The 22,433-nt window shown below is 64.5% G+C and overlaps 2 protein-coding genes across 7 annotated transcripts in view; one reads left to right on the forward strand and one right to left on the reverse strand.

The window, feature by feature from the left end:
* Positions 1-2,928: 2,928 nt before the first annotated feature.
* PTP4A3 (protein tyrosine phosphatase 4A3) lies at positions 2,929-18,254 on the forward strand. Of its 6 annotated transcripts, none has more exons than XM_066379604.1 (6): positions 2,929-2,950; positions 9,992-10,918; positions 13,830-13,922; positions 15,850-15,980; positions 16,616-16,690; positions 17,680-18,254. In XM_066379604.1, exons 2-6 carry the CDS (start codon positions 10,814-10,816, stop codon positions 17,795-17,797), a joined length of 522 nt encoding a protein of 173 aa, XP_066235701.1. In that variant the 5' UTR covers positions 2,929-2,950; positions 9,992-10,813; the 3' UTR covers positions 17,798-18,254. The 6 variants fall into 6 exon arrangements, with proteins under 6 accessions (XP_066235701.1, XP_066235699.1, XP_066235702.1 ...); XM_066379602.1 differs by lacking the exon at positions 2,929-2,950 and adding an exon at positions 5,196-5,433; XM_066379605.1 differs by lacking the exon at positions 2,929-2,950 and adding an exon at positions 5,912-5,933.
* A 2,657-nt stretch (positions 18,255-20,911) lies between these two features.
* The window catches only part of LOC136398603 (maestro heat-like repeat family member 5), a 47,809-nt gene continuing 46,287 nt past the window's right edge, over positions 20,912-22,433 (reverse strand). The window contains exons 28-30 of the mRNA XM_066372773.1: positions 21,596-21,698; positions 21,278-21,352; positions 20,912-21,021 (exon numbers count right to left, since the gene is read on the reverse strand). Of these exons, the coding sequence (XP_066228870.1) occupies positions 20,924-21,021; positions 21,278-21,352; positions 21,596-21,698 (276 nt within the window). The 3' untranslated portion in view covers positions 20,912-20,923. The remainder of the gene's footprint in view (positions 21,022-21,277; positions 21,353-21,595; positions 21,699-22,433) is intronic.

Raw genomic sequence — 22,433 nt, forward strand, 5'->3', positions numbered from 1 at the left:
AGTGTGGACAGGGTGGCTGAGCGGGCAGAGGGGATTGGCTGCCCTGTCTGCGGGTGCTGGGGTGGGATCTGACCCTGCTTCCTGGTTGGGGAGGAGCAGGGAGGGGCGGCATGGCCTGCGGGGGGCTGGCTGCCAGCCGCCAGCCCTTCCCCTGCTCAGGGGCCCTGTCCCTGCACTGTCCAGGGGTCCCAAGGAGCCCTAGCTACTCCTCCGTGGAGAGGGGCTGGGGTCCACAGCCTGGCTCAATTCATGTGGGCACATCGAATCCAATGAATTCTGAGTCCTTGTGGCAGATTGGGCTTAACTGGAGACCACTCATTTTGTGTGCACCTGCCCCCTGCCCTCAGACCGCACGACAGCGCCGTGGGCACCTGTGGGTACAGTTCCTGTGTTCTCACCTTGTGGGTAAGGACTTGGTGGGCAGCCTCCTCCCGGCCAGTGAGAGGGACTGTTAGCGACATGAACCCGCTGGGAGGGCCTCGGCACCCACCGCAGCTCTCTGAGGCACAGCCTGGGGTCTAGTTTGTGTCCCAGGGTCCCTTTGCTTGCTGAGGGTCCTGTGTGCACCGCACGGGCGGGGTGGGTGCTGCCTGGTGAGCTGGGGGGGCCCTTAGCTTTCAGGGAAGGCAGGATCAGGGGCCTCCTGGGGGCCTTCTCGCTCTTGGCAGGACTGAGCTGGGGGTTGGGGGGGGCTAGCGAACATTCGAGAGCCTCTCAGGGGCCATTAGCTCCAAGTGGGTCTTGAATCTCCAAGTCCTATTGGCACATCATGCCCGTTCTGGGCATAGCCTTTAGAGGCCTTGGAGATGTGGTGCATGGTGCCAAGAATCGGTGCCAGCTCTCAAAGCCCTGGAGTGAAGTGCCCGGAACTGTGGGCGCAGGTCTAACGCTGAGGCCAGGGTGAGCTTTCGAAGCCCGGTTCCTCCTGTCTAGAATTCTGGGGACCTGGCATTCCTGGCCCGTATTCCAGAACAGTGGGCTCTGGGCTGGAAGCTGCTGCCAGCATCTGAGACAGACAGGCCTCTGAGGCTGGGGTCCCCATACACAGGGGGCTGGGGGCCGGGGCACAGCAGGGCCTGCAGGACACTGTTTCCAAGCGCCCAGGGTCAGCCCAGTGTGCGTGCAAATGCAAATACCGGGGCTGGTAGAGGGTGACAAGGCCTAGGAGCCTGCCTGTAACCAAGGGCGAGATCTATGAACCACGGATGAGTCCAGCCATGTCCACTCAAGGTGGCTGGGCTGGGGCCAGGGAGGGGCAGTGATGGGCTCAGAGGGAAGCTCTGCTCACCGTTCCCAACCCGCTGGGCACCAAGGCAAGGGCCCTGCGCCTCAGGAAGGTAGACCATCCATCTTGGAGGCGAAAACCAAAGGTTGGGTGGAGTTCCCCGGCAGTGTGAGGCCAGAGAGCTCGCCCTGCCCGGTCTAATGTCCACCCTGGGCGGTGGTTTCCCAGAGAGAAGCTGAGGGCAGGAAGGTGTGCAGGGCTTGGTGGCGCTGGGCTGTGCTGGGCGAGGGCTGCCCACTTCTCCTGGCACAGCCGTCCGGTCTGGACGTCCCTATTCGTGGCCTGAGTGTGTTCACGCATCTCCACGCATACCCACTGACAGGGTCGCGTTGGGCTGTGTCCGTGCTGGGCTCCTGTCGCACCAGGACTTGGGGGTGAGTGCTGGGAGTCCGGTCTGAGCCGCTGGCTGGGTGGCTGTCACGGAGCTGTCCTGTGCACTGTGTACAGTCACCCTCTGAGGTTTGTTCCCCCCTGGGGGGGTTGGACGTGGGCCTGTCCTTCAGGAGCCTAGACTGGTGGGCTTCATACAGCCCTTCGCACAGCCACTGCTCCCCTGGGAGGGCAGGCCTAGGGGTGGACTTCTTGGTGGCCTCCCCCTGTCCCTAAGCGTTCCTACAGGGGCTGGACTGGCCTGAGAACCCCCACACCCCCTCCAGGAAGCCTTCCTGATGTCGCCATGGCCGGGGCAGCATCCTGGTGGGGGAGGGACCCCCGACCTTGGCTCTGGGAGGCAAGAACCGCACCTCCCCCTCCCGTGGGGGGGTCCCCACTTCCTCAGTGCTGGAGGGCAGGCAGGCCTGGGTGGGACAGGCTACCTCGCTCACTCGCTGACCTTGCGCCTCCTTCCTCAGGGAGGAAACGGCCACGACAGGATGAACTGAGCGCCTTGGGGCTCAGAGGTGCTCCGGAAGCCGGGGCTGTGACCTGGACAGGGAAGGACCCTGCAGAGCCCCTGAGCTGGCTGGGGGGGTGAGCGCCTTGGGGCTCAGAGGTGCTCCGGAAGCCGGGGCTGTGACCTGGACAGGGAAGGACCCTGCAGAGCCCCTGAGCTGGCTGGGGGGGGGGCAGGGAGCCTCAGGCAGAGGGCAGGATGTTTCTGGGTGGGCAGGTGGGGTGCGGGCAGTGCACTGAACCCACCCAGCAAGGACAGGGCCTTAGGACCCCATTCCCGGCCCCCGGCAGGCAGGGGGAGACAGGCCAGAGAGCGGGGGAGCCCCCAGACCGCCCCCTGCCAACCCCACCCCCTGGCAGCTGCAAGGTCTGGGCCTTGGCGCGTGTGGACACCCCTCCCCTCTGGCTCTGTGCCCGCCCCCCTTGCTCCTGCCTGTCCCTCCAGCTCTGGCTGCCTGCAGTTACAGGACCCTGGGGACGGCTCTGCCCAGAGTGGGCCTGCCCAGTGGAGGAGGGGCTCTCCTTCCCTCCTCCTGGGACCAGGGTGCCCCCTTCGACCTCAGACCTATATCCCAGCCCGCTGTCCAGCTGTTGGCTGCCCTCGGAGGCAGAGGCGGGAGTCTGAGGCTGGGCTGCGGAACCTCCCAGGGTTGTCCCTGCCAGCGCCCCAGCCTTCAGAGCAGGGCAGGCGGGGTCGCGGAGGGCGGGCAGTTGGGCAGGGATAAATCCCGGCTGGGGGCGCGGCCACTGAGGGACTCCAGGACTGGGGACTCGGTGAGTGTTTGAGGGCCCCCATTGGGCTCAGTGGGCCCTGGGGTGTGGGTGGGGGGGACAGGGTGTGGAAGGTAAGGCGGCCAGAGGCCCAGGTGTGGCCACCTCTGGCCACAAGGGAGCAGCAGGGCTGGGGTCCCCAGGCGGACCTGCGTGTGCTGGCAGCCGAGCTGAGGGCCTCAGTGTGCTCTTCAGTCAAGTGAGGTGAAGGGTCGCCCTGGTGGATGAGCCCACTCCTTCCAGAACGCAGACTGGCCCACGTGGGAACGAACCCTCCCTCTCCAGGCTCTCTGATCTCGTCACGCGCTCCAGCCTCCCAGCTGTGGTGCCCCGGCCTCAGTGGGACAGAAGGAGGTGACCGGGCTGCACCGTCAGGACGTGGGGGGGGTGGGGACACAGTGCAGGGGTGATCAGCCTGTTCTTCTGCCCCTTGGTAGTTATGGAACCCACTCTGTGCCCACCATCCTCTGTGTTAAGTGAGGGTTATATACGCGGAGATGGCATGATCGATCATTTATAGTCACGGCTCCAGGACAGCCGGTTTGCACAGGGCTGGCTTGGGTCACCCTGTCATCACGTGCCCTTGGAGGCACTGAAGGGGAAGACAGGGAGCAGGTCACGCTTGGTATGGCCACTAGTTGACTGCACCTTCTCCTGCTCCGTTGTAAAGCTTTGATCCTTACAGAGACCTGTGGGGTCACGTTAAACCACCTTGTACAAAATAAGTCACTGAAGCGTCAGGGATACAGACTCTCCTGCTCCCAATTAAATGGAGGAGCTTCTTATATAACAATCGGTTGTTATTCTGGGTTTAATGACCCCCCGAGGGATCTGGAAGTATCAAAGCAAGAGTTGCAGTGTCCTGCTCTCCTGGTGACCGCCAGCCCGCCTCCGAGGGTGGCAATTATAGCTTTCTGGTCTGTGGTGGGGCTGTGGCCTGCCCAGGACGTGCTGGTGGCTGACAGCACGCGACGGTGGCCTTGGCAGGCAGGCTGCACGGGTTGGAGAGTCAGCGCCACGCCCCATGGGCCCCACGGTGGCCACGTGTGTGGAGAGGGTGACCCCATGCAGGGCTTGCGGGTCAGCAGCTGAGCCTCGGGAAGAGTCTCTTCCACCTCGAGGGCCTGGCTGGGAGAACAGGTGCCTGGCCCTGCGGAAATCGAAGCCTGCTGCGGACAGCTCTGCTTCCAGGTCACAGCAGGGTGCCCTGTGACCGCCTGGGAGCTGCCACCACCTCGGAAAGTGGCTTCCCTCCCTGGCAGCGTCTCCATTGACAGAGGAGGCCACAGGCCCCAGAGAGGACAAGCACTGGCCCTGGGTCAGACAGACAGGGAGTCAGAGCAGCCGGTCAAGCCCTGATGATGCAGTCTTGGGCTTCAGGAATATGCCTGTCTCCCTGACTGGCTGGCTCCTCCAGGAAGCCTTCCCGGAGCACCTGGTCCTCCAACTCTGCCTTCTGCAGGGACTGCCTGCTGTGCTGGCTTATTCTGCTCAGAAATTCTCTCCTGCTGGTCCCCGTCCCAGCGAAGGGCATGCAGGAGGTGCTAAAGTGTGGGGTTGATTGTAGGGGAGCTGCCCGAAGGCGGAAGAAGCTGCCAAGGGGTAGCGAGCAGGCTGGGGCGTGCGAGCTGGGGATTAGGTGGCTACGGTGACCTTTGAGGTTCCTCTGGACCTCAGGGACTGAGATCCCGTGATGGGCTCTGGACGTTTCCCAGATCTGGATCTCTGCCCAGAACGTTGGGTCATTTGTCCACAAACAAGTGGGGGGCTCTTCTGGTGCCAGGCCCTCCCTGTGCCGGAGGCAGGGTGGAACCGACAACCTCCGTCTGTCCAGTCTTCGGGACACGCCTTCCCTAGGACTGGGCCACTCTCTGCTCTGAAGGGCATGTAGCTAAAGAGAGGGGGACAAGACAGGAGTGGGGGGAATGGAGGCTGCAGTGATTGGTCGGCGAGGGGGCTGGGCCCTGGTGCTGCTGGGTGCAGGGGCAGGAGGGTCCCAGGAAGGGTTCTTGGGCGGGTGGGTGGGGCTTGGTCCGCTTGGGTGTCCGCTCCAGGCCCCCCTAGCCGCCAGTGTTGTGGACTCGGGCTTGTTCTGGGCGAGTTCCAGGAACAGCTCCTGCCTGATAAAAATAGACTTCTCCGAAGGGCTTGGGGCTGTGCCAGGTGCAGCAGGTGCCCCCCAGGCCTGGCCAGAGTGGGTGCCCCGGGCGAGGGAAGGTGGGGATGCTGGGATCCAGGTCTGCAGCCAGAGCGGCTCCCGGGCGGGCGGGAACTTCCGCCCCCGGCGGATGAGGAGCCGGCTGGGTGAGGAAAAGCCGCTTGTCCGGGTCCCATCTCCCAGAGGGCCGGGCTGAGGCGGACAAAGATCAGCCCAGCTGCGGTTCCGCTTCCCGCTGTGTGACTGCGGCAAGTTCCCGGAGGCTCTGACCACACGTCTGTCCGAGGGGATGGACGGACCCTCCGCAAGCAGTCCGGGTGGGAGACTGGTGAGACGCTGAGTGTCCAGAGCTATCTTCTGGGGAGATGCTGCTGGAAGCGGGGAGTGAGCAGCACGGGAGTAGGCGTGCCGGCCAAGGCCGCCTTGGTGCTGGCTGGAGCGGAGGAGCCCTCCTCTGGGAACTTTCGCCATCAGAGCCTTGAGCTGGCAGCAGAGGACCTGGCTTGGATGGGGGTGTGTCCTGTGGGTGGTGCTCCTTGTATACTTGTCTGTAATCGAGGGTCACAGGCACGGCTGATGCCCTCTGAGTGTGTGTGTGTGTGTGTGTGTGTGTGTAAGGAGAGCCCAGGAAAGAGCTGTGTTCTCCGCTGGGCCCCAGCCAGCTCCTCTGGCTGTCCCCGCAGTACGGACTGCTGATTGCAGGGTCCAGGCAGGCTGTCTGGGAGCTGGGTTTCCAGCAAGGCGAGGCCTCCAGGGATCCTGTGTCCTGGGGGGCGGTCTTCCCACCAAGCTACCCCCATGACGAAGGCCTCTGGGCTGGCAGGGCAGGTAGGCCGTTGACCCAGATGTCAGTCAGCTCTTGGGGTTCACAGTTTTGGGAGCACTTGCATCTGGACATAGTGTTTCCTGGAAGCAAGGCCAGGACCTGAGAAGGTGCTGCCCGGGACTGTCATGGAGGGCTTCCTGGGGGAGGAAACACCTTGACGGAGCTTTGGAGGATGAGCTGATGTGGAGACAGCCGACTGTGAATCCTGACTTCCTGTGGGATCCTGTGAGGGCTCTGAGTCCCGGGGCCTGGATTCCTCATCTGCACCTTGGGGCGGGGCAGGGCAGACAGTGACAGCTACATTCCCTCCGTGAAGAGGGTTCAGCGAGGGACCAAGGTGTCTGGCACCCAGTAGGTGCTGAGGAAATGGAGCATTCTCAGCGTGAGGCTGGAGTCTGAGCAGGGGTCTGAGCAGGCTGACTTCAGGGCCAGGCGAGGTGGGTGGTCCTCCTCCTGGGGGCATCCGCCTCCTCGCTAATCCACCGGGGCCATGGGCGCCTTCTTTTGCATTTTCTAAGTTGAGAGCTCTGGGTCCAGGCCTTGGCCTGTTTCGAGGTGCCCACCAGGAGCATGCTGGGCGCCAAGCTTCCTCCCCCCAGCCCGGAACCCCGTGCAGCGCCCCTGCTGTGGGACTCCTTCCTACGCGATGGGGCCACGGGGAGCCCCAGAGGGCTCTAGGGCGGCGCGCACACGAGGAGGAGGAGGAGGCAGGCCGTGCGTAGGGCGGCAGGGGCCCCGCCCCGCGGCGGTCAGCGGCCCTCCCCTCTGCCCTTGCATTTCCCCTTCCTCCGCGGCGCTTCCTCCGCGCTCGGCCCTCCGCCGCCCCTTTGTTTGCCGGGCGCGGCGGGCCCACGGTTATATTTAGGCAGCAGGTGTTGGAGCCGCAACAAGCCAGGTCGCCAGCCCGTCACCGGCCACCGCGCCCACGTGATGTCCGGGCGCTATAAATAGCCCCCCGCCGCCGGGCCGGCGGAGCATCCGCGGGGAGCCAGCGCCCCGCACTCTGGGTCTCCTGGTCCCGGCCCGGTTCGGCCCCGTGCGGATGGAGGCAGTGGTGGGACGCCTGCGCGCTCGGGTGAGCGGGGCCGCGCAGGGCGCGGGCGGGGGGCGTGCCGGGAGGACCCCAGCCCCGCCCCCGGGAGGTGGCCGCACCCCTGCGAACCAGCCTCCCCCGACGGCCTTGGCGGGCGCTGCCACGCGCCCGTGGGACAAGGGGGCCCCGACCCGAGTCCGCCTGGGCCCAGCCCTGCCCGCTCTGCTCTCTTGTTCTTGCCTTACCTCTCCTGGGACCCCACTGAGCCCTAGTCCCCCAGCCTCTCCCCACCCCGTGTCACACTGGGTTCTGGGTCCAGAGGGGCTGGCCCTGTCTAAAACTCTCTGAATTCAAACTCTCACCCGCTCCTTAGACAGCTGTTGACCGGCGAGGAGGCGGTAGCCTCCCTGAGCCTCGTTTCTACCGCCCTCAAGTGGGTCGAGTGTTGCTTTTGTCTTCTAGATGGGGGCTGGTGAGCACCCCTAGGGAGTGCTTGCTGGTGTGGTCGGGGTCAGAGCAGGGCCTCTGTCCTGTCTGGGCTGGTCACTCATCTGCAGTGGAAGGTGCTGAGGCCTCGTCTCACTGGTCTCCAAAGGACGGTGTTCTGGACATGGTAGAGGGCAGGAGGAGGCTGGCTGGGACCCCAGCAGGGGCTGGGGGGCAGTGGTAGGAAGGCCAGAGGGATGGGCTTCAGGCTCCTGTGGAATGGGGGGTGGGCCTGGAGGTGGTGGCTGGTGGACTTGGTCTGCCCTGCCTGGGGATCCTGCTCAGTGACCTCCCTGAGGAGGTGTGGTTGCGTGCGGAAGGCCTTTTGACCCATGTGGGGTGCCTAGGATAGGGGAGTGGGCATCGCTGTCTGCTCCCACCTGGGGCTGGGTGTCCTGGACACTACAGGACGAGTGCCAGGTGGTAGGAACCCACCTGGGCAGTCAGTGGCCTCGGTCCAGCCTCTGCCCGGAACCCTGACTTTATCCAGTCTAACCTGTGGCCCCACTGACAAGTGACAACTTTTGACTCAAGTGGGCCGTAGAGTGGGGAGGCTCTGGGCTCCTCCCTGCCCAGTGACCCTTGGCCCTGAGGGCTTGACAGGGCTACTGAGCAGCAGAGCTAGGGCCTCTGCTGTTGCCCACAGGGTCTCCCCGGAACCTAGCAGCTGCGGGCAGTGAGGTGGTGGTCAGCCCCGTAGGGAGAGGCCTGCAGTCCTGTGGCTTCCTTGGCGGTTTTTACCTTTTCATTCTGGTAAACACACGCATGCACACGGGGACGTTCTGCTGCCCCAGAGGCACAGATGTTTGTGTGCTGGTTGTTTGCGGTGTCTGCAGCTGTCCCCTGTGGCTTTGGGACGGCACAAGCGGGTGGCTGAGCCACGACAGAGGTCCTTCTCTCTGCCTTTCTCCTACTCCCAGGGCAACGCACCCGTTTAACCCTGCCGGGACCGTGGCAGGGGGCAGGGTGTGAGTGAGATGGGCGTCTGCCTTGGGCCTGGGGGCGGCGGTGCAGCTGGCCCTTCCCGCACGCAGGCTGATGCCCCAGGGGCACCTGGAGAAGAGGGCGCAGGGGCATGGTAAGAGGGGTGGGTGGGGGCATGGAGAACCCTGCCTGGTGAGCAGTTAGAAATCCTGGCCGTGGGTCTTGGGCTGAGCCAGTGGCTGGGGGAGTCTGCTGACCACCAGGCCACAGTTGGAGGGACCTTGGGAACATCTTGTTTGGTCTTTCATTGTGCAGATGGGGAAACTGAGGCGCCTAGCCTGCGTGTTGGTTGAATGGGCTGGCGCTCCTGCTGGGGCCCCAGGCCTGGCACCTTTGGGACCCAGAGAGGGAGAGACAGGGATGGAGGTGCTTGATGGCTGTCTCTGTGGCTCAACAGCTTCCTTCCCTGGGCCCTGGTCACAGAGTGACCCCACTCGGGGCCACCTGTGCTGTCACCACCTTGGCATGTGCCTGGTGGCTGGCCCTTTGGCTGTTGTGATCTGTCCTGGTTCTCTGACATCCCAGAGGGAAGAGCCTGGCTTGTTTACCACTCTGCCTGGCCAGCCCCGTGGGTGGGGACAGTGGCCGGGGCGGAGAGGCATTTAAGGTGGATCGCAGTTGTGAGTGGGACATCCGTCCACTCACCCGCTGGGTCTCAGCACCTTGGCCTCCACGACTGAACCTCTTCCCCTGAAGATCAGCTGCCCCAGAACCATCTGGCTCAGAAATTCTGTAGCGGACCGGACAGTCCTGGGGTGTAGGTGGGGTGTCTGCTGATCACAGGAGGGGGCCAGGCGTGGGGTGCTCGGCCTCTGTTGCCATAGACCACCCGGGCATCCGCGTGTTGGGGTTCAGGACTCTCCGAGGATATCTCTGCGGCCCCGAACCCCCCTCTCCCTCTGTCCCTCTCCACTCTGTCCTGGTGGCTGTCCTGTCGCCTCAGGCCCTGGGTCAGCCTTGGCCGGAGCTGTCTTTCTCTGCACTCCCGTGGGAAACTGAGGCCCGCGGAGGGTCGTTCCCTCGCAGGCTCCTGCAGCGGGGCCCCGGGAGGAGGAGCATCACTGTGGCGGGGGGCTCGGGCCGGCGGACACCTCTCTCAGGAGGCAGGGCCCCCGTGACCCTTGTTCTTTTTTTTTTTTTTTTTTGTATTTTTCTGAAGCTGGAAACGGGGAGAGACAGTCAGACAGACTCCCGTACGCGCCCGACCGGGATCCACCCGGCACACCCACCAGGGGTGATGCTCTGCCCCTCCGGGGCATCGCTCTGCCACGACCAGAGCCACTCTAGCGCCTGGGGCAGAGGCCAAGGAGCCATCCCCAGCGCCCGGGCCATCTTTGCTCCAATGGAGCCTTGGCTGCGGGAGGGGAAGAGAGAGACAGAGAGGAAGGAGGGGGGGTGGAGAAGCAAATGGGCGCTTCTCCTATGTGCCCTGGCCGGGAATCGAACCCGGGTCCCCCGCATGCCAGGCCGACGCTCTACCGCTGAGCCAACCGGCCAGGGTCTTTTTTTTTTTTTTTTTGTCCCTGTTCTTTTCATTTCCTCCTTCTCTGTCCCCAGACGTTGCCTGCGGTTGACCGGCCTGGGATTCATGGAGAGAGCCCCGTGGGGCAGCCCTGAGTACTGCCGGGCCCAGCATTGCCACGCCTGCTGCTGAGGGGGCCCCTGTGCCTCCGGCCCTCACCATTGCCCTCGTCCGCCGATGGCCTCCACCCGGCCCAGGGCCACCTGAGCCCTCTGTGCCCTGCCAGGACTCGCCGTGCCCTGATGGGGTAACGTGACAGAGGCCCAAGCATCAGAACCACTGCCCGCCCGCCCGCCACGCTGCTGCCTGTGACCCCCACCCCAAGGAGGCCCTGTTGGTTCAGTTCAAGTGTGTTTTTCCTTTGGTCCTTGGGGGCTTGGGGCCCACCTTTGAGAGAAGGGGGTCATCCACCTGTCCACTGATGCAGAGAGGACGTCCCCGGCCACGGGCCCAGCACTGGACACGGTTGCGGTGGCCAGATTAACTCTGGGCTTTTTAAAAGTTGTTTTTGCTGAGATTTTTGGTTGTTATTTTTGCCCTCTTAATAATTATTCGTCTCTAAGAGGCAGGAGCTTGGACGCACTCCTTTTACTTCTGGGGGGACTATTTCTGCTGTTTCTTCTTTTCCTTTTTAAAGTTTTTTTTTTTTCTTGATTTTTATTTCCTTCAACTATCCACACACTGGGCAGTCTCCTACCGCCTCCCAAGTATTTGCACAATATTTGTGCGGGGTGTGGGGGCAGGATTTTTAAAAAGCATTTCCTCTCTCTTGGACAAGCACAGGGATCCCGCTCTTGGGTGTGGGGAGGCAGGGGGCTCCTCCCGTCCGTGTCCCCAGCCTGTCTCTGGGAGCAGCCATGGCACGCATGAACCGGCCAGCCCCCGTGGAGGTGAGCTACAAGAACATGCGATTCCTCATCACGCACAACCCCACCAACGCCACCCTCAGCACCTTCATCGAGGTGAGTGGGTCAGGCCAGGTGCCCGCACGCCTGGCTGCCCTGCCCGACAGCTGTCAGGCCAGTGGGGGCAGAGCTGGGCTGTCACGCTGGTTACAGGGTCCCCGAGGGGGACACAGGAGTGTGCTGAGGAGCTAGGGCAGGGGTCCCCAAACTACGGCCCGCGGGCCACATGTGGCCCCCTGAGGCCATTTATCCGGCCCCCACCGCACTTCCGGAAGGGGCACCTCTTTCATTGGTGGTCAGTGAGAGGAGCATAGTTCCCATTGAAATACTGGTCAGTTTGTTGATTGAAATTTACTTGTTCTTTATTTTAAATATTGTATTTGTTTCCGTTTTGTTTTTTTACTTTAAAATTAGATATGTGCAGTGTGCATAGGGATTTGTTCATAGTTTTTTTTATAGTCCGGCCCTCCAACAGTCTGAGGGACAGTGAACTGGCCTCCTGTGTAAAAAGTTTGGGGACCCCTGACCTAGGGGGTGAGGGCTGCCTTGGGGACCGGCTGGCTGCCTGGGGCAGCCTGTGGGCAGGTGGTCTCCGCAGGCAGCTGGTCTCGGGGCTGCACACACAGAACAGAGGTGGGAGGAGCATCCCCACCCCCTCTCCTCTGCAGAGGCTGAGCAGAAGGAGGAGGAGGGGGCCCCCAGGTGAGGAAGGACTGTCCAGACAGCAGGGAGACAGGCAGGTGGGGGAGCCGCTGTGGAGGCCAGCACCACGGCCAGCTCCACTGTCGGCCCGGCTGCGGGAGGTCCACAGACGCTGAGGGGACGGCTCAGGTTAGAATAGCTTGGGCTGGGGGCTTCAGGGCACGGACGTCTGTGTGAGGAGGGGCTGGCCACAGCAGAGAGTGGCCGCTGTTCCCTGGAGAGTCAGCAGGCATATGGTGCTGCTCGTAGCCCCAGCAGGTGGGACCACATGAGTCCGCCCAGCCGGCACCGGGAGTGTGAGGTTGGAACCCGTACTGTCTGCAGGGCCCGTGGCTGTGTCCTGTCCAGGGCCGCTCGTGGCCTCCGCCTCTCTGCCTCTTCCCTCTGCAACATGAGTGCTGTCATCGTTACACAGGGACCTGGGCATGAGTGGACCTTGGAAACTGCACAGGGGGGCCACTGTGGGTACCCCGCCATCAGGGGGTCTGGACCCTGGACACAAGCCAGATGCCCTTCAGAGGGTTGTCCCTCTGACAGATATGACCTTTGAGAAACTAGCAGGACCTGGGAAGAGACTGATCAAACGCTGCCTGTGGCCGGGGTCAGGGCTTATTGTGACCAAGCTCAAGTCTTAGTGTGTGACGAGGCCCGGGGTTCAGTGTGTGACGAGGCCCGGGGTTCAGTGTGTGACCAGGACCAGCGCTCAGTGTAACCAAGCACAAGTCTCTGTGTGTGGCCAGGATCGGAGCCCAGCCTTTGACCAGGGTCAGGGTTCAGTGTGTGACCAGGGTCATGGGTCAGCCTGTGATGAGGTCAGGGTTCAGTGTGTGACCAGGGTCATGGGTCAGCCTGTGATGAGGGTCAGGGCTCAGTGTGTGACCAGGGTCATGGGTCAGCCGGTGATGAGGGTCAGGGCTCAGTGTGTGACCAGGGTCATGGGTCAGCCTGTGGTGAGGGTCAGGGTTCAGTGTGTGACCAGGGTCATGGGTCAGCCGGTGATGAGGGTCAGGGCTCACTGTGTGACCAGGGTCATGGGTCAGCCTGTGATGAGGGTCAGGGCTCAGTGTGTGACCAGGGTCATGGGTCAGCCTGTGATGAGGGTCAGGGCTCAGTGTGTGACCAGGGTCATAGGTCAGCCTTTGACCAGGGTCAGGGTTCAGTGTGTGACCAGGGTCATGGGTCAGTCTGTGGTGAGGGTCAGGGCTCAGTGTGTGACCAGGGTCATGGGTCAGCCTGTGATGAGGGTCAGGGCTCAGTGTGTGACCAGGGTCATGGGTCAGCCTGTGGTGAGGGTCAGGGCTCAGTGTGTGACCAGGGTCATGGGTCAGCCTGTGATGAGGGCTCAGTGTGTGACCAGGGTCATGGGTCAGCCTGTGATGAGGTCAGGGCTCAGTGTGTGACCAGCGTCAGGGTGAAGTGCATGCTGGGGTCAGGGCTCTGACCCGGGCTGGGCGGAGCACCTTCTGCTGCGGGCACAGCCTTGTAGCCCTGCACCCTCTCGTGCTCCCGAAGTCTCAGAGGTCCTCTGTCCTGCCCTCACTGTGTCCGGTGTCCCAGCTGCGTGACAAGCAAGGTTTAGCTGCTGATTCCTCACCACCCCCAAAATAGCTGCTGAGAGCAGCCCCTGCACGTGGCTGGTGTGGGGACCCCGCCCGCCCCCCTGGAGTATAAACATCCCCGGGCCTGGCTGCGAACGGCCTGGACCTTGTCCCTGGGGCTTCCCCACTGTGCGCAGCCAAGCTCCCTTCTGCCGGCCGGCCAGCCCTCTCAGCGCGTGCCACGCTCCCTGCTCCCTGCTCGCCCTGCCCCTCCCAGGCTGATGGCCCCGGTGGGGGGTCTGGATGTGCCCCTTGATTGGACCATTCATGCCCCCCCCCAGTTGGGAGGGCTGCTCAGAGTGGGGAGTCCTGCAGGGGCCCCTGTGTGCACTGATCATGCCCTGTCCCTGCTTGGGGGACCCAGGAGATTTGTCTGGTAAATGGGGTCTTCCTGGGTCCTGAGCACCCAAGAGGAGAGAGGTGATGTGCTGAGGCTGCAATCACAGGGGGCCTGGGTGGGGACCCCTCCTCTCTGCTGGTGGGCCAGGGTGCAGATGACCCTGAAGCATCTTGCACCCAGCAAGTCATGGAGCCAGAAGGCCACTCGTGGGGTTCATGTGCGTCAGCCTTCCTATCTTGTTGAGTGGGGCGCACACAGCCCTGCCCCGGGGCTCTGGTCCCGGGCCCCACCCCTGAGCCTGCAGCCCGACCTCCTCCCTCCCTGCCAGGACCTGAAGAAGTACGGGGCCACCACCGTGGTGCGCGTGTGTGAGGTGACCTATGACAAGGCACTGCTAGAGAAGGACGGCATCACCGTCATGGTGAGGGTCTCGTGGTGCCGCCCACGGGGTGGGGGTCGTGGTGAGGGTCTCGTGGTGCTGCCCACGGGGTGGGGGTCACGGTGAGGGTCTCCTGGTGCCGCCCACGGGGTGGGGGTCGTGGTGAGGGTCTCGTGGTGCCGCCCACGGGGTGGGGGTCGTGGTGAGGGTCTCCTGGTGCCGCCCACGGGGTGGGGGTCACGGTGAGGGTCTCCTGGTGCCGCCCACGGGGTGGGGGTCACGGTGAGGGTCCCGTGGTGCCGCCCACGGGGTGGGGGTCACGGTGAGGGTCCCGTGGTGCCGCCCACGGGGTGGGGGTCACGGTGAGGGTCCCGTGGTGCCGCCCACGGGGTGGGGGTCGTGGTGAGGGTCTCCTGGTGCCGCCCACGGGGTGGGGGTCGTGGTGAGGGTCTCCTGGTGCCGCCCACGGGGTGGGGGTCACGGTGAGGGTCCCGTGGTGCCGCCCACGGGGTGGGGGTCACGGTGAGGGTCCCGTGGTGCCGCCCATGGGGGGGGGTCACGGTGAGGGTTTCGTGGTGCCGCCCATGGGGTGGGGGTCACGGTGAGGGTCTCATGGTGCTGCCTGAGGTGGGGGCGGGGGCCGGGGGACTCCCTCTCCGCCCGGACAGTGCTGTGAGGCGGGCACCTGTGGTCTCCCTGCGCGCCACCTGCCACCTTGGCATGCTTGCGTCTGGGCCACATGTGTGTTTGGGACACATCTCGGGGAGGCCCAGGCACTGGGCCGTGTGATCTCGAGTGATCACCTCCGCTCTGCATGGCCTTTTCCCACCTCAGGGGTGTGTTTGTCCCAGGCCGGCCTGGCTGGGGGCTGGCACATCCGAGCTCTGCTGCGGCCCTGACTCACGCAGCCAGCAGTGGCAGGCGCCTTGGCTTCCTGGCCTCAGGACAGCCCCCCAAGCGGCTCAGCTGTGGGGAAAGTGTGGCTGGTGTCAGTGGCTTTCTGAGGCCACAGCCAGACTGCGGCAGAACCTCCCGGGAGTGGCATGTTGGTGACAATACCCTTTCCAGGGGCACTTCTCCATTAGGGGCCAGGGCTCTGACCCCAACACCCCGGTCTGGCGGGGACACGGCCCCACTGCGCAGGCGCCCGAGACTCAGCGGCCGCCGTGGGTCCCCGAGCGAGTGCGGGCAGAGCAGGGAGCCCAGCAGCACTGTGCTGGGTCCTGGGTCTGGGCCCGTCTCCGAGGCCTCGTCTCAGTCACTCGCTGCCTGAGTTCGGGGCCCTGTTTTTGGGCTGCAGTTGCTGCCAGAATGGTGAGGCAGGCACACCTGGTGGGTCCCTGGGGAGGCCGTCTGGTGAGGCCAGGGGAGGGACCTGTGGGCTCTCTCCGTGATCCCGGGCCCTGGGGACCTGCGTCCGCACTGAGGGTGGGTGGCCATGCCCTGGTGCTGTCTCACAGCACCTCCCTGGCATAGGGCTGCCCCTGCTTGGGCTGGGGTCACAGAGGGTGTCCAGCAGGACACCAGTTAGCTTGGCTGGTCCTTGGCCATCTCAGCACCGGATGACCCCTTAGTTACTCCTGTCCATGCAAGGACCTGGTCTTTGGTGGTTGTCACTTGATGCCCTCTGCTCGGCCGTTTGGAGTGACAGGAGCCAGAGCTTTGGGGTCACACGGGGCTGGTGTGACCCGCCTCTGCCTCTTCCCAGCCTTGGGGTCCCGGGTTCTCACCTGCAGCGTGAGTCTTTGGAAGGACTCGAGACCAGCAGATGCAGCGCCTCCTAGCACAGGGAGTCACAGCCTTTCCCGTACACCGCAGCAGGAAGGATTTGAGTTAGATGTAAGGCAGCCAGGTGGACTGGTGTCATCCAGGTGTGGCCGTGTCTGGAGGCTGGGGACAGGCTGGCCTGAGCTCCGCTGGCCCACCCACCCCTGGGGCGGGGGTCCTCACGGGCTGCTCTCCTCTGCAGGACTGGCCCTTTGATGATGGGGCCCCCCCGCCTGGCAAGGTGGTGGAGGACTGGCTGGGCCTGCTGAAGGCCAAGTTCTGCGACGACCCAGGCAGCTGCGTGGCCGTGCACTGTGTGGCCGGCCTGGGACGGTGAGTGGACAGGGCAGTGTGCGGCTCGCTGGAAGGTGGAGGGTCTTATGGCCTGACTCGCTCTCAGATGTGGGTGCTGAGCCCACATCACTCATGACCTCTTTCTGTGTGTGTGTGTGGGGGGGATTCCCAAACATGGGCCTCCCACAGCCTTGCAAGAAGTCCTTCCTGAAGTCTGACCTCACTTCCTTCTGCTGTGGTTGCAACTCTATCCCTGTACTTGAGCAGGAAGGTGCTGCCAGCCCCCCCCCACACACACACAAAGACTTTGACCCCACCAGACAGCCTGGGTTTGACTGGAACAACCCAGCTTTGCAGGGGAAGACCAGCCAAGCACAGCCGATTGGTCGATCACTGAATATCAAGCTTTTATTCTGAGCCCAGCACAGAGAGGTTGTCTGGCCCACCCGTGGTCACACAGCAGGGCCGGGGGTGGGGGTGTGGGGGGGGATGGGATGTGGGCTCTGGTGGTGGAGTTGAGCTTCAAGCCTGTGCCCTTCATGGGGGAGGGAAAGAGTGGGGGGAGTGTGGGCAGCCGTCTAGCAGAGGGTGAAGGCCTTGGCCCTGCGTCTTCAGCAGGTGGCCTGTCGGGTTGGGGGTGCTGAGGGGTGACCCGCCACACCGTCTGCCCACAGGGCTCCGGTCCTTGTGGCGCTGGCCCTCATCGAGAGCGGGATGAAGTATGAGGACGCCATCCAGTTCATCCGACAGTGAGTGGCTGGTGGGGGCGGTGGGTGGGGACAGCTCAGGGTCCGGGCTTAATGGGGCTCCCCACCCGGCAGGGGCCCAGAGGCCTGCCAGTGGGCACTCCTGGCCCTTGGCTCTCAGTGTCCTCTGAGGCGTCCCCCAGACCCATGCAGCCTCGTATAGTGGAACCAGTCGCCCTCCTGACCGAGCGGACCCAGGGCCAGGTCACCTGCCTGGAGTGGGGACTGGCCTCTCTGTGTGGCCTGCTCCTGGGACCAGGAGTGTGGTGAGGGGAGGCTGCGGCGAAGGCCGGGCCGGGCCCACCTCCAGGGCTGTGGTCCCTGAGCCCGAGTTCGTGTGAGTGAGGACCAGGTGGGCTATGCTGCAGTAGGAAGCCCGACCCCAGCCACTGAGAGGCACGCAGGGTGTCCCCGCTCGCTCGTGGGACCCGAATGACGTCCGTGGGGGCAGCCCCATCTCCAGTGTTGCCATCCTCTGGGAGAGCCATGGCGGAGCCACACAGGGGCTCTCAAAGCTCTGCCTGGCATGTGCGTGCCTCTTCCGCTCGTGTCTCATTGGCCAGAGCAAGTCCGTGCCCCATTGGAGGTCCTGGGTGGCGCTCAACTTCCAGAAGTGCTTGATACACAGCTGTTGGTGCGCCCCAACACTCTCACTAGAGGCCCTCCCACTCCCACTCTCCCTCCTTCCTTCCCTCCCTCCCTCCCTCCCCCTGGTGGTCCTCCAGGAGCCCATGGCCTGGGGGTGGACTGGTACCTGAGTAAACATGGGGGCATTGGCGGGGAGACATGCTGGTAGGGAGATCAGGGGCTCAGTCTGGAGGGGGTGACCGCGGGTGACTGGGAAGGTGACTGGGAAGGGGCATCCGACAGTGGGACCGGCTCCGGCAAAGGCCGGAAGGCAGGATGGAGTCTGTCCCAGCCCCACCGGGCAGGGCAGGTGGCCAAGCCGGGTCCCCCCTCATCCCCACCCCTGTCCCGTCCCCTCCCCACAGGAAGCGGCGTGGAGCCATCAACAGCAAACAGCTCACCTACCTGGAAAAGTACCGGCCCAAACAGAGACTGCGGTTCAAGGAGCCGCAAGCGCACAAGACCAGATGCTGTGTCATGTAGCTCAGGACGTCAGCCGCCTGGGGCCGTGAGGTGGCCTGCAGTCCTGCCCCGCCCAGCAGGGCCTGGGGGCCTCCCTCTTGCCTTCCTCCCGGGGTCCAGCTCTGCCTGGGCGTCCATGGCTGGCTCTCTGTCTCTGTCTCTCCCTGTGTCTCTGCAGACTCACCCTTCCTTCGTCTTGTCCCCGTGCCCTGTGTCTGTCTGTCTGCTGTGTGTCTGTCTCTGAGGCCTGGTCCAGGGCCCTGTCCCTGGCCTCCCTCCCGCCCTGTCTCTCTCCCCACCCCCCACCCGCGGCTCTCCTCTTTGGCCTTTTGTTGGGGGCAGGTGTTCTTACTGACCACTGGGCCTGGCCCCTCCTTGGCCGCCCCTCGCCCTGACCTGTTCTCAGCCACTTAAACGATTGGGTCTGAGGGCGGTCAGCGCTTTTGGACCTTGAAGGCAATAAAACAGGATCCTGTGACTGTGTGTGTGTGTGTGTGTGTGTGTAGAGTGCAGGACCGGCTGGGTGGCCCGGTGGCCCAGGGAGGCCACTGTCCAGCTGCACTGGGGCTCCCCCTGGTGTCCATCTGGGTCCCTGCTCTTCCTAGCTTAGGGACGTGGGATACAGCGGAGTGAGTGGGGATCCCACGGTTGCCATGGTGATGTTGTGGGGGCTGGGGTGTTAGGAGGCAAGGCCGCGGCCTGGTGTCCGGTGGGCGGCTGTCCTGTCCTCCTCCAGTCAGTTGTCCTCATCTCAGCCTTTGAGGACCAGAAGGGAGAGGGTGATGGCTGACTTGGCTCAGGGTGGAAGGACATCCCGTCAGCTCAGGGCATGGACGGGACACCAGAGGGTCAGAGGGTGACCCTGGGACCCCTGTGGGTGAGTGGGTCTGAGTGTGCATGCAGGGGCCCGGCCTGAGGACATGCTCCGTGCTCCTGTGGGTGGGCTTTGCAGACGTGGGGGTCGCTCTCTGGGCTGAGAAGGTGCCCGGAGGGCGGGGACACAGCTGGGGGAGGGGTCCGGCGTGGTCTGGAGGGCTGGCGTGGCGGCGCTGGACGTGGTCTGCCCCAGGACCCCTGACCCCAGGCACTCTCACTCGCTCTGGACACTGCTGAGAGGGCTTTACTGACCCGTTGTGTCCCAGTCACTGGGACCTGCTGGCTGTCACGGGAGCTGTAGACCTGGGCCCTGCGTCCGCCTGCCTGGCCTGCCCCTCCCTCCATGACACCCCACCCCCTACACCCACTCCGGGGTGGGGGCTGTCCCAGCTCCCCGGATCACCACATGTCCTCTGTCCAGGGGAGGAGGTGGGCCCAGGAAGCGAGACTCAGGCCCCGTGAAGGCGGGTGACCCCTACCTGGGCCCATTCTACTGGGGGCCCTGGGTGGGTGGCCAACAGGGACAGGCCTGGGCTCTCCCTCCCCTGGCCTGCTGAGGCTGCCTGGCAGTGAAGTGTCACCCCGGGGTCAGTTCCCACAAGCCCGGCTGTGCAGAGCCCGGCCACCTGCTGGGCAGGAGTTGGGCTCCTCCCACTGCCAGACTTGGCCTGAGTCCGTTTCCCTGAGGGGCTTGTCTAGTCACCAGCAGCTCCAGGAAGCCACCGGGTCCAGGCCCACCCAGCTCCATGCTTTGACTAAACCTGACCTTCCAGAGGGAGGAGGAGCCGGAGAGCAGAGAGGAGGAGGCTGCCCAGAGGCCAGCAGAGGGCAGCTGACCAGTGAGACCAGGGGAGCCTCCTTTAAGGGGAGATGGAACACCCCCCAGACCACACCCGCCAGGCCGGGCCACGAGGACCTTCCTCTCCAGCCCCTTGGTCCCGAAGGTGTGTACCCCCAGCCCCCCAGCCAGGGGCTGGAGTGGGCAAGGCGGGCAGTCGTGAAGAAAGAACCTCCCCACCGCCCCTCCTCCGGAGGCTCCGTTCAGAGATGGACAGACAGACAGATGAGGCAGGGCGGGAAGGGGGACATAGACCCGGGCCCTCCCTGGGCTCCTGGGTGGAGAAGGGGCCGCCAGCGCTGCCACGTGGTCCTTTCCTTCCTTCCCGGAACACGTCTGAGGGTGCAGGTGCACGTCTGTGCTCCAGGAGGGTCGCTGTATTTCTTAACCCGCCATCCGGGCGGGGGGCCTCCTCTCTGCCAGCCCCGTGCCACCTGCCTGCCCCAAGGGGCTCACAGTCTGCGGGGGGAGGGGTGGCAGGCGAGGACTTTGTTTAGGGCGAGGGCGATGCCCAGCCGTAGGGAAGCTGATGGGAGGCTGGGGGCAGGGGGCAGGCAGGCTGTCCTTGAATGGACAGGGTGGTGTGATGGTCCCGAGGTGGTGAGGGTGGGGAGGTGCTCCCCGTGGGAGGAGTGGCCTGAGTGAAGAGGTGGAGGGGTCAGTGTGGGCACTGGAGAGGCAAGGCAGGTGGGCGGCTGGCTGGTCTGGGCCAGAGAGAGAGCCTGGGATAGGGACCTCCTCTGGACTCAGCCCTCGGAGAGGGGTCTTGGGAGGAAGGTCATACTACCCATTTTACGGATGGAACAGCTGAGACCACACAGCTCATCCACGTGGCCAGGCCCCACTGGGAAGGTCTGATGCTGGGTCCAGGCTGGTTCTGGTATCAGGAGAACCTCAGGCCACAGGGCCCCTTCCTCAATGGGACCCCTTCCTCTTTGTCAGCCCCTTCCTTGGTGACTGTGGAGCTCCGAGCTGGAGACAAGCTGAACACTGTGGGGGCACCTTGGCAAATGGCCCCGTTCCACTGTGAGCCCAGGGCCCACCCTCCTTGTGCCCTCAGCGCCACGGGTGGGCGCGGCTTGGGCTGCAGTGAAGTGCAGTCCACTGACCTCTGTGAGCGGAGGGGCTGTCGTTTGCAGGGTCCTGCACAGACTTCACAGTTTGTCTCTGGGGAGCCCAGCCTGTTCTGCCACCAACCCCAGGCCTGGCCCTGTCTCCTAGTCCTGTCAGTGTCTCCTGGGCTGGCCTCGGTCCTCTGGGGGCCCAGGGCGAGGGTGGACAGGAAGCCAATAGCTGTGATGCATCTTTGTTGAATCTACATCTTTCTTTCAAATGGAAAAATGTTATGCAACCAAGCAACCAAGCTCTGTGCAGACATGGCCGGCTGCCTCAGCGGTGGGCCCAGGGAGGAGAGGGTTAGAAGAGGCAGGTGGTCACTCCCCTCGGGCTGCCACCTCCTGGAGGAAGCGGAAGTGTCTGGTGGCGAATTCCCGGATGCTAGGCTCCAGGTCATTTTTCAGATCTTCAAAAGCTTCAGGAGAGGAGGGACCAGTCAGAGGTGACGCCCCCCAGCTCTGCTCAGGCGGAGGGAGGTGGGCCCCGTACTCCCTGGGGCGGGGTGGGGCTAGCAGGATGGGCCCGGGCCCCATCTCCTGACCTCTAGACCTGGGGAGCTTCCGTTTCCAATCCCAACCCTCACTTGGGGCCCCTCACACTTGGGCGCCCAGCACAGCCTCAGGTGGCGTGGGTGAGCCCCTTGTCACCGAGGAGTGGGCAGGGGCCCTTACTACAGAGCAGCAGCTTCGTGTCCACGTTGTTCAGCGCCTGGGACACAGCCCGAGGGTGGTAGCAGACGGTGTAACCTGTGTGAGGGACAGAATAGAGCCTGCTGGCCGGTGGGTGTGGCTCCCTGGAGGGTGGGGCTCCGTGTTCTCTGGGGGGCTCAGACTCACTCCTGCCCGAGCAAGGCCCCCACCAGCCGCCTTTCACTCTCGGTGGTGGACCTGAGGCCCAGCTGCTGGGGTGCGGTTGGTGCTAGGTAGGGGGCCAGGGTGGGCCAGCGTCAGGGTGCTCAGGCAGGGAGGTGTGGGGGGCACCCCAGTCACCTAGGAAGAGCACTGCCCAGATCTTGAGGGAGTGACGGCGGCTCTGCAGGTAGCCGAGGGCCTGGGACAAGTGGATGCTGAACTCCTCCTGGCTGTGGGTCATCTGGCCGGAGAACAGCAGGCCTGTCGTTTGCTGGGACCTGCTTCCCCACCCTGCCTCTCCTTCCCACCTGCAGCCCAGGGCCGCCCGCCCCCTCCCCCAGGCCCCTCACCAGGCAGGACCAGAGGAAGTGGGGGCGCTGAGGCCCCTCCCCCAGGCCCCTCCCCAGGCAGGACCAGAGGAAGTGGGGGTGCTGAGGCCCCTCCCCCAGGCCCCTCCCCAGGCAGGACCAGAGGAAGTGGTGGGCGCTGAGGCCCCTCCCCCAGGCCCCTCCCCAGGCAGGACCAGAGGAAGTGGTGGGCGCTGAGGCCCCCCCCCAGGCCCCTCCCCAGGCAGGACCAGAGGAAGTGGGGGCGCTGAGGCCCCTCCCCCAGGCCCCTCCCCAGGCAGGACCAGAGGAAGTGGTGGGCGCTGAGGCCCCCCCCCAGGCCCCTCCCCAGGCAGGACCAGAGGAAGTGGGGGTGCTGAGGCCCCCCCCCAGGCAGGACCAGAGGAAGTGGGGGCGCTGAGGCCCCTCCCCCAGGCCCCTCCCCAGGCAGGACCAGAGGAAGTGGGGGCGCTGAGGCCTCTCCCCCAGGCCCCTCCCCAGGCAGGACCAGAGGAAGTGGGGGCGCTGAGGCCCCTCCCCCAGGCCCCTCCCCAGGCAGGACCAGAGGAAGTGGTGGGCGCTGAGGCCCCTCCCCCAGGCCCCTCACCAGGCAGGACCAGAGGAAGTGGGGGCGCTGAGGCCCCCCCCAG

The sequence above is a fragment of the Saccopteryx leptura genome, chromosome 3 (assembly GCF_036850995.1).
Source record: "Saccopteryx leptura isolate mSacLep1 chromosome 3, mSacLep1_pri_phased_curated, whole genome shotgun sequence".
NCBI lineage: Eukaryota > Metazoa > Chordata > Mammalia > Chiroptera > Emballonuridae > Saccopteryx > Saccopteryx leptura.

Excerpts from the sequence above, each read along its gene's own strand:
- PTP4A3 (XM_066379604.1), top strand. The coding sequence starts at position 10,814 with ATGGCACGCATGAACCGGCCAGCCCCCGTGGAGGTGAGCTACAAGAAC. Across the intron at positions 10,919-13,829 it reads CCCTCAGCACCTTCATCGAG|GACCTGAAGAAGTACGGGGC; the intron begins GTGAGTGGGTCA and ends CCTCCCTGCCAG. Across the intron at positions 15,981-16,615 it reads TGTGTGGCCGGCCTGGGACG|GGCTCCGGTCCTTGTGGCGC; the intron begins GTGAGTGGACAG and ends GTCTGCCCACAG.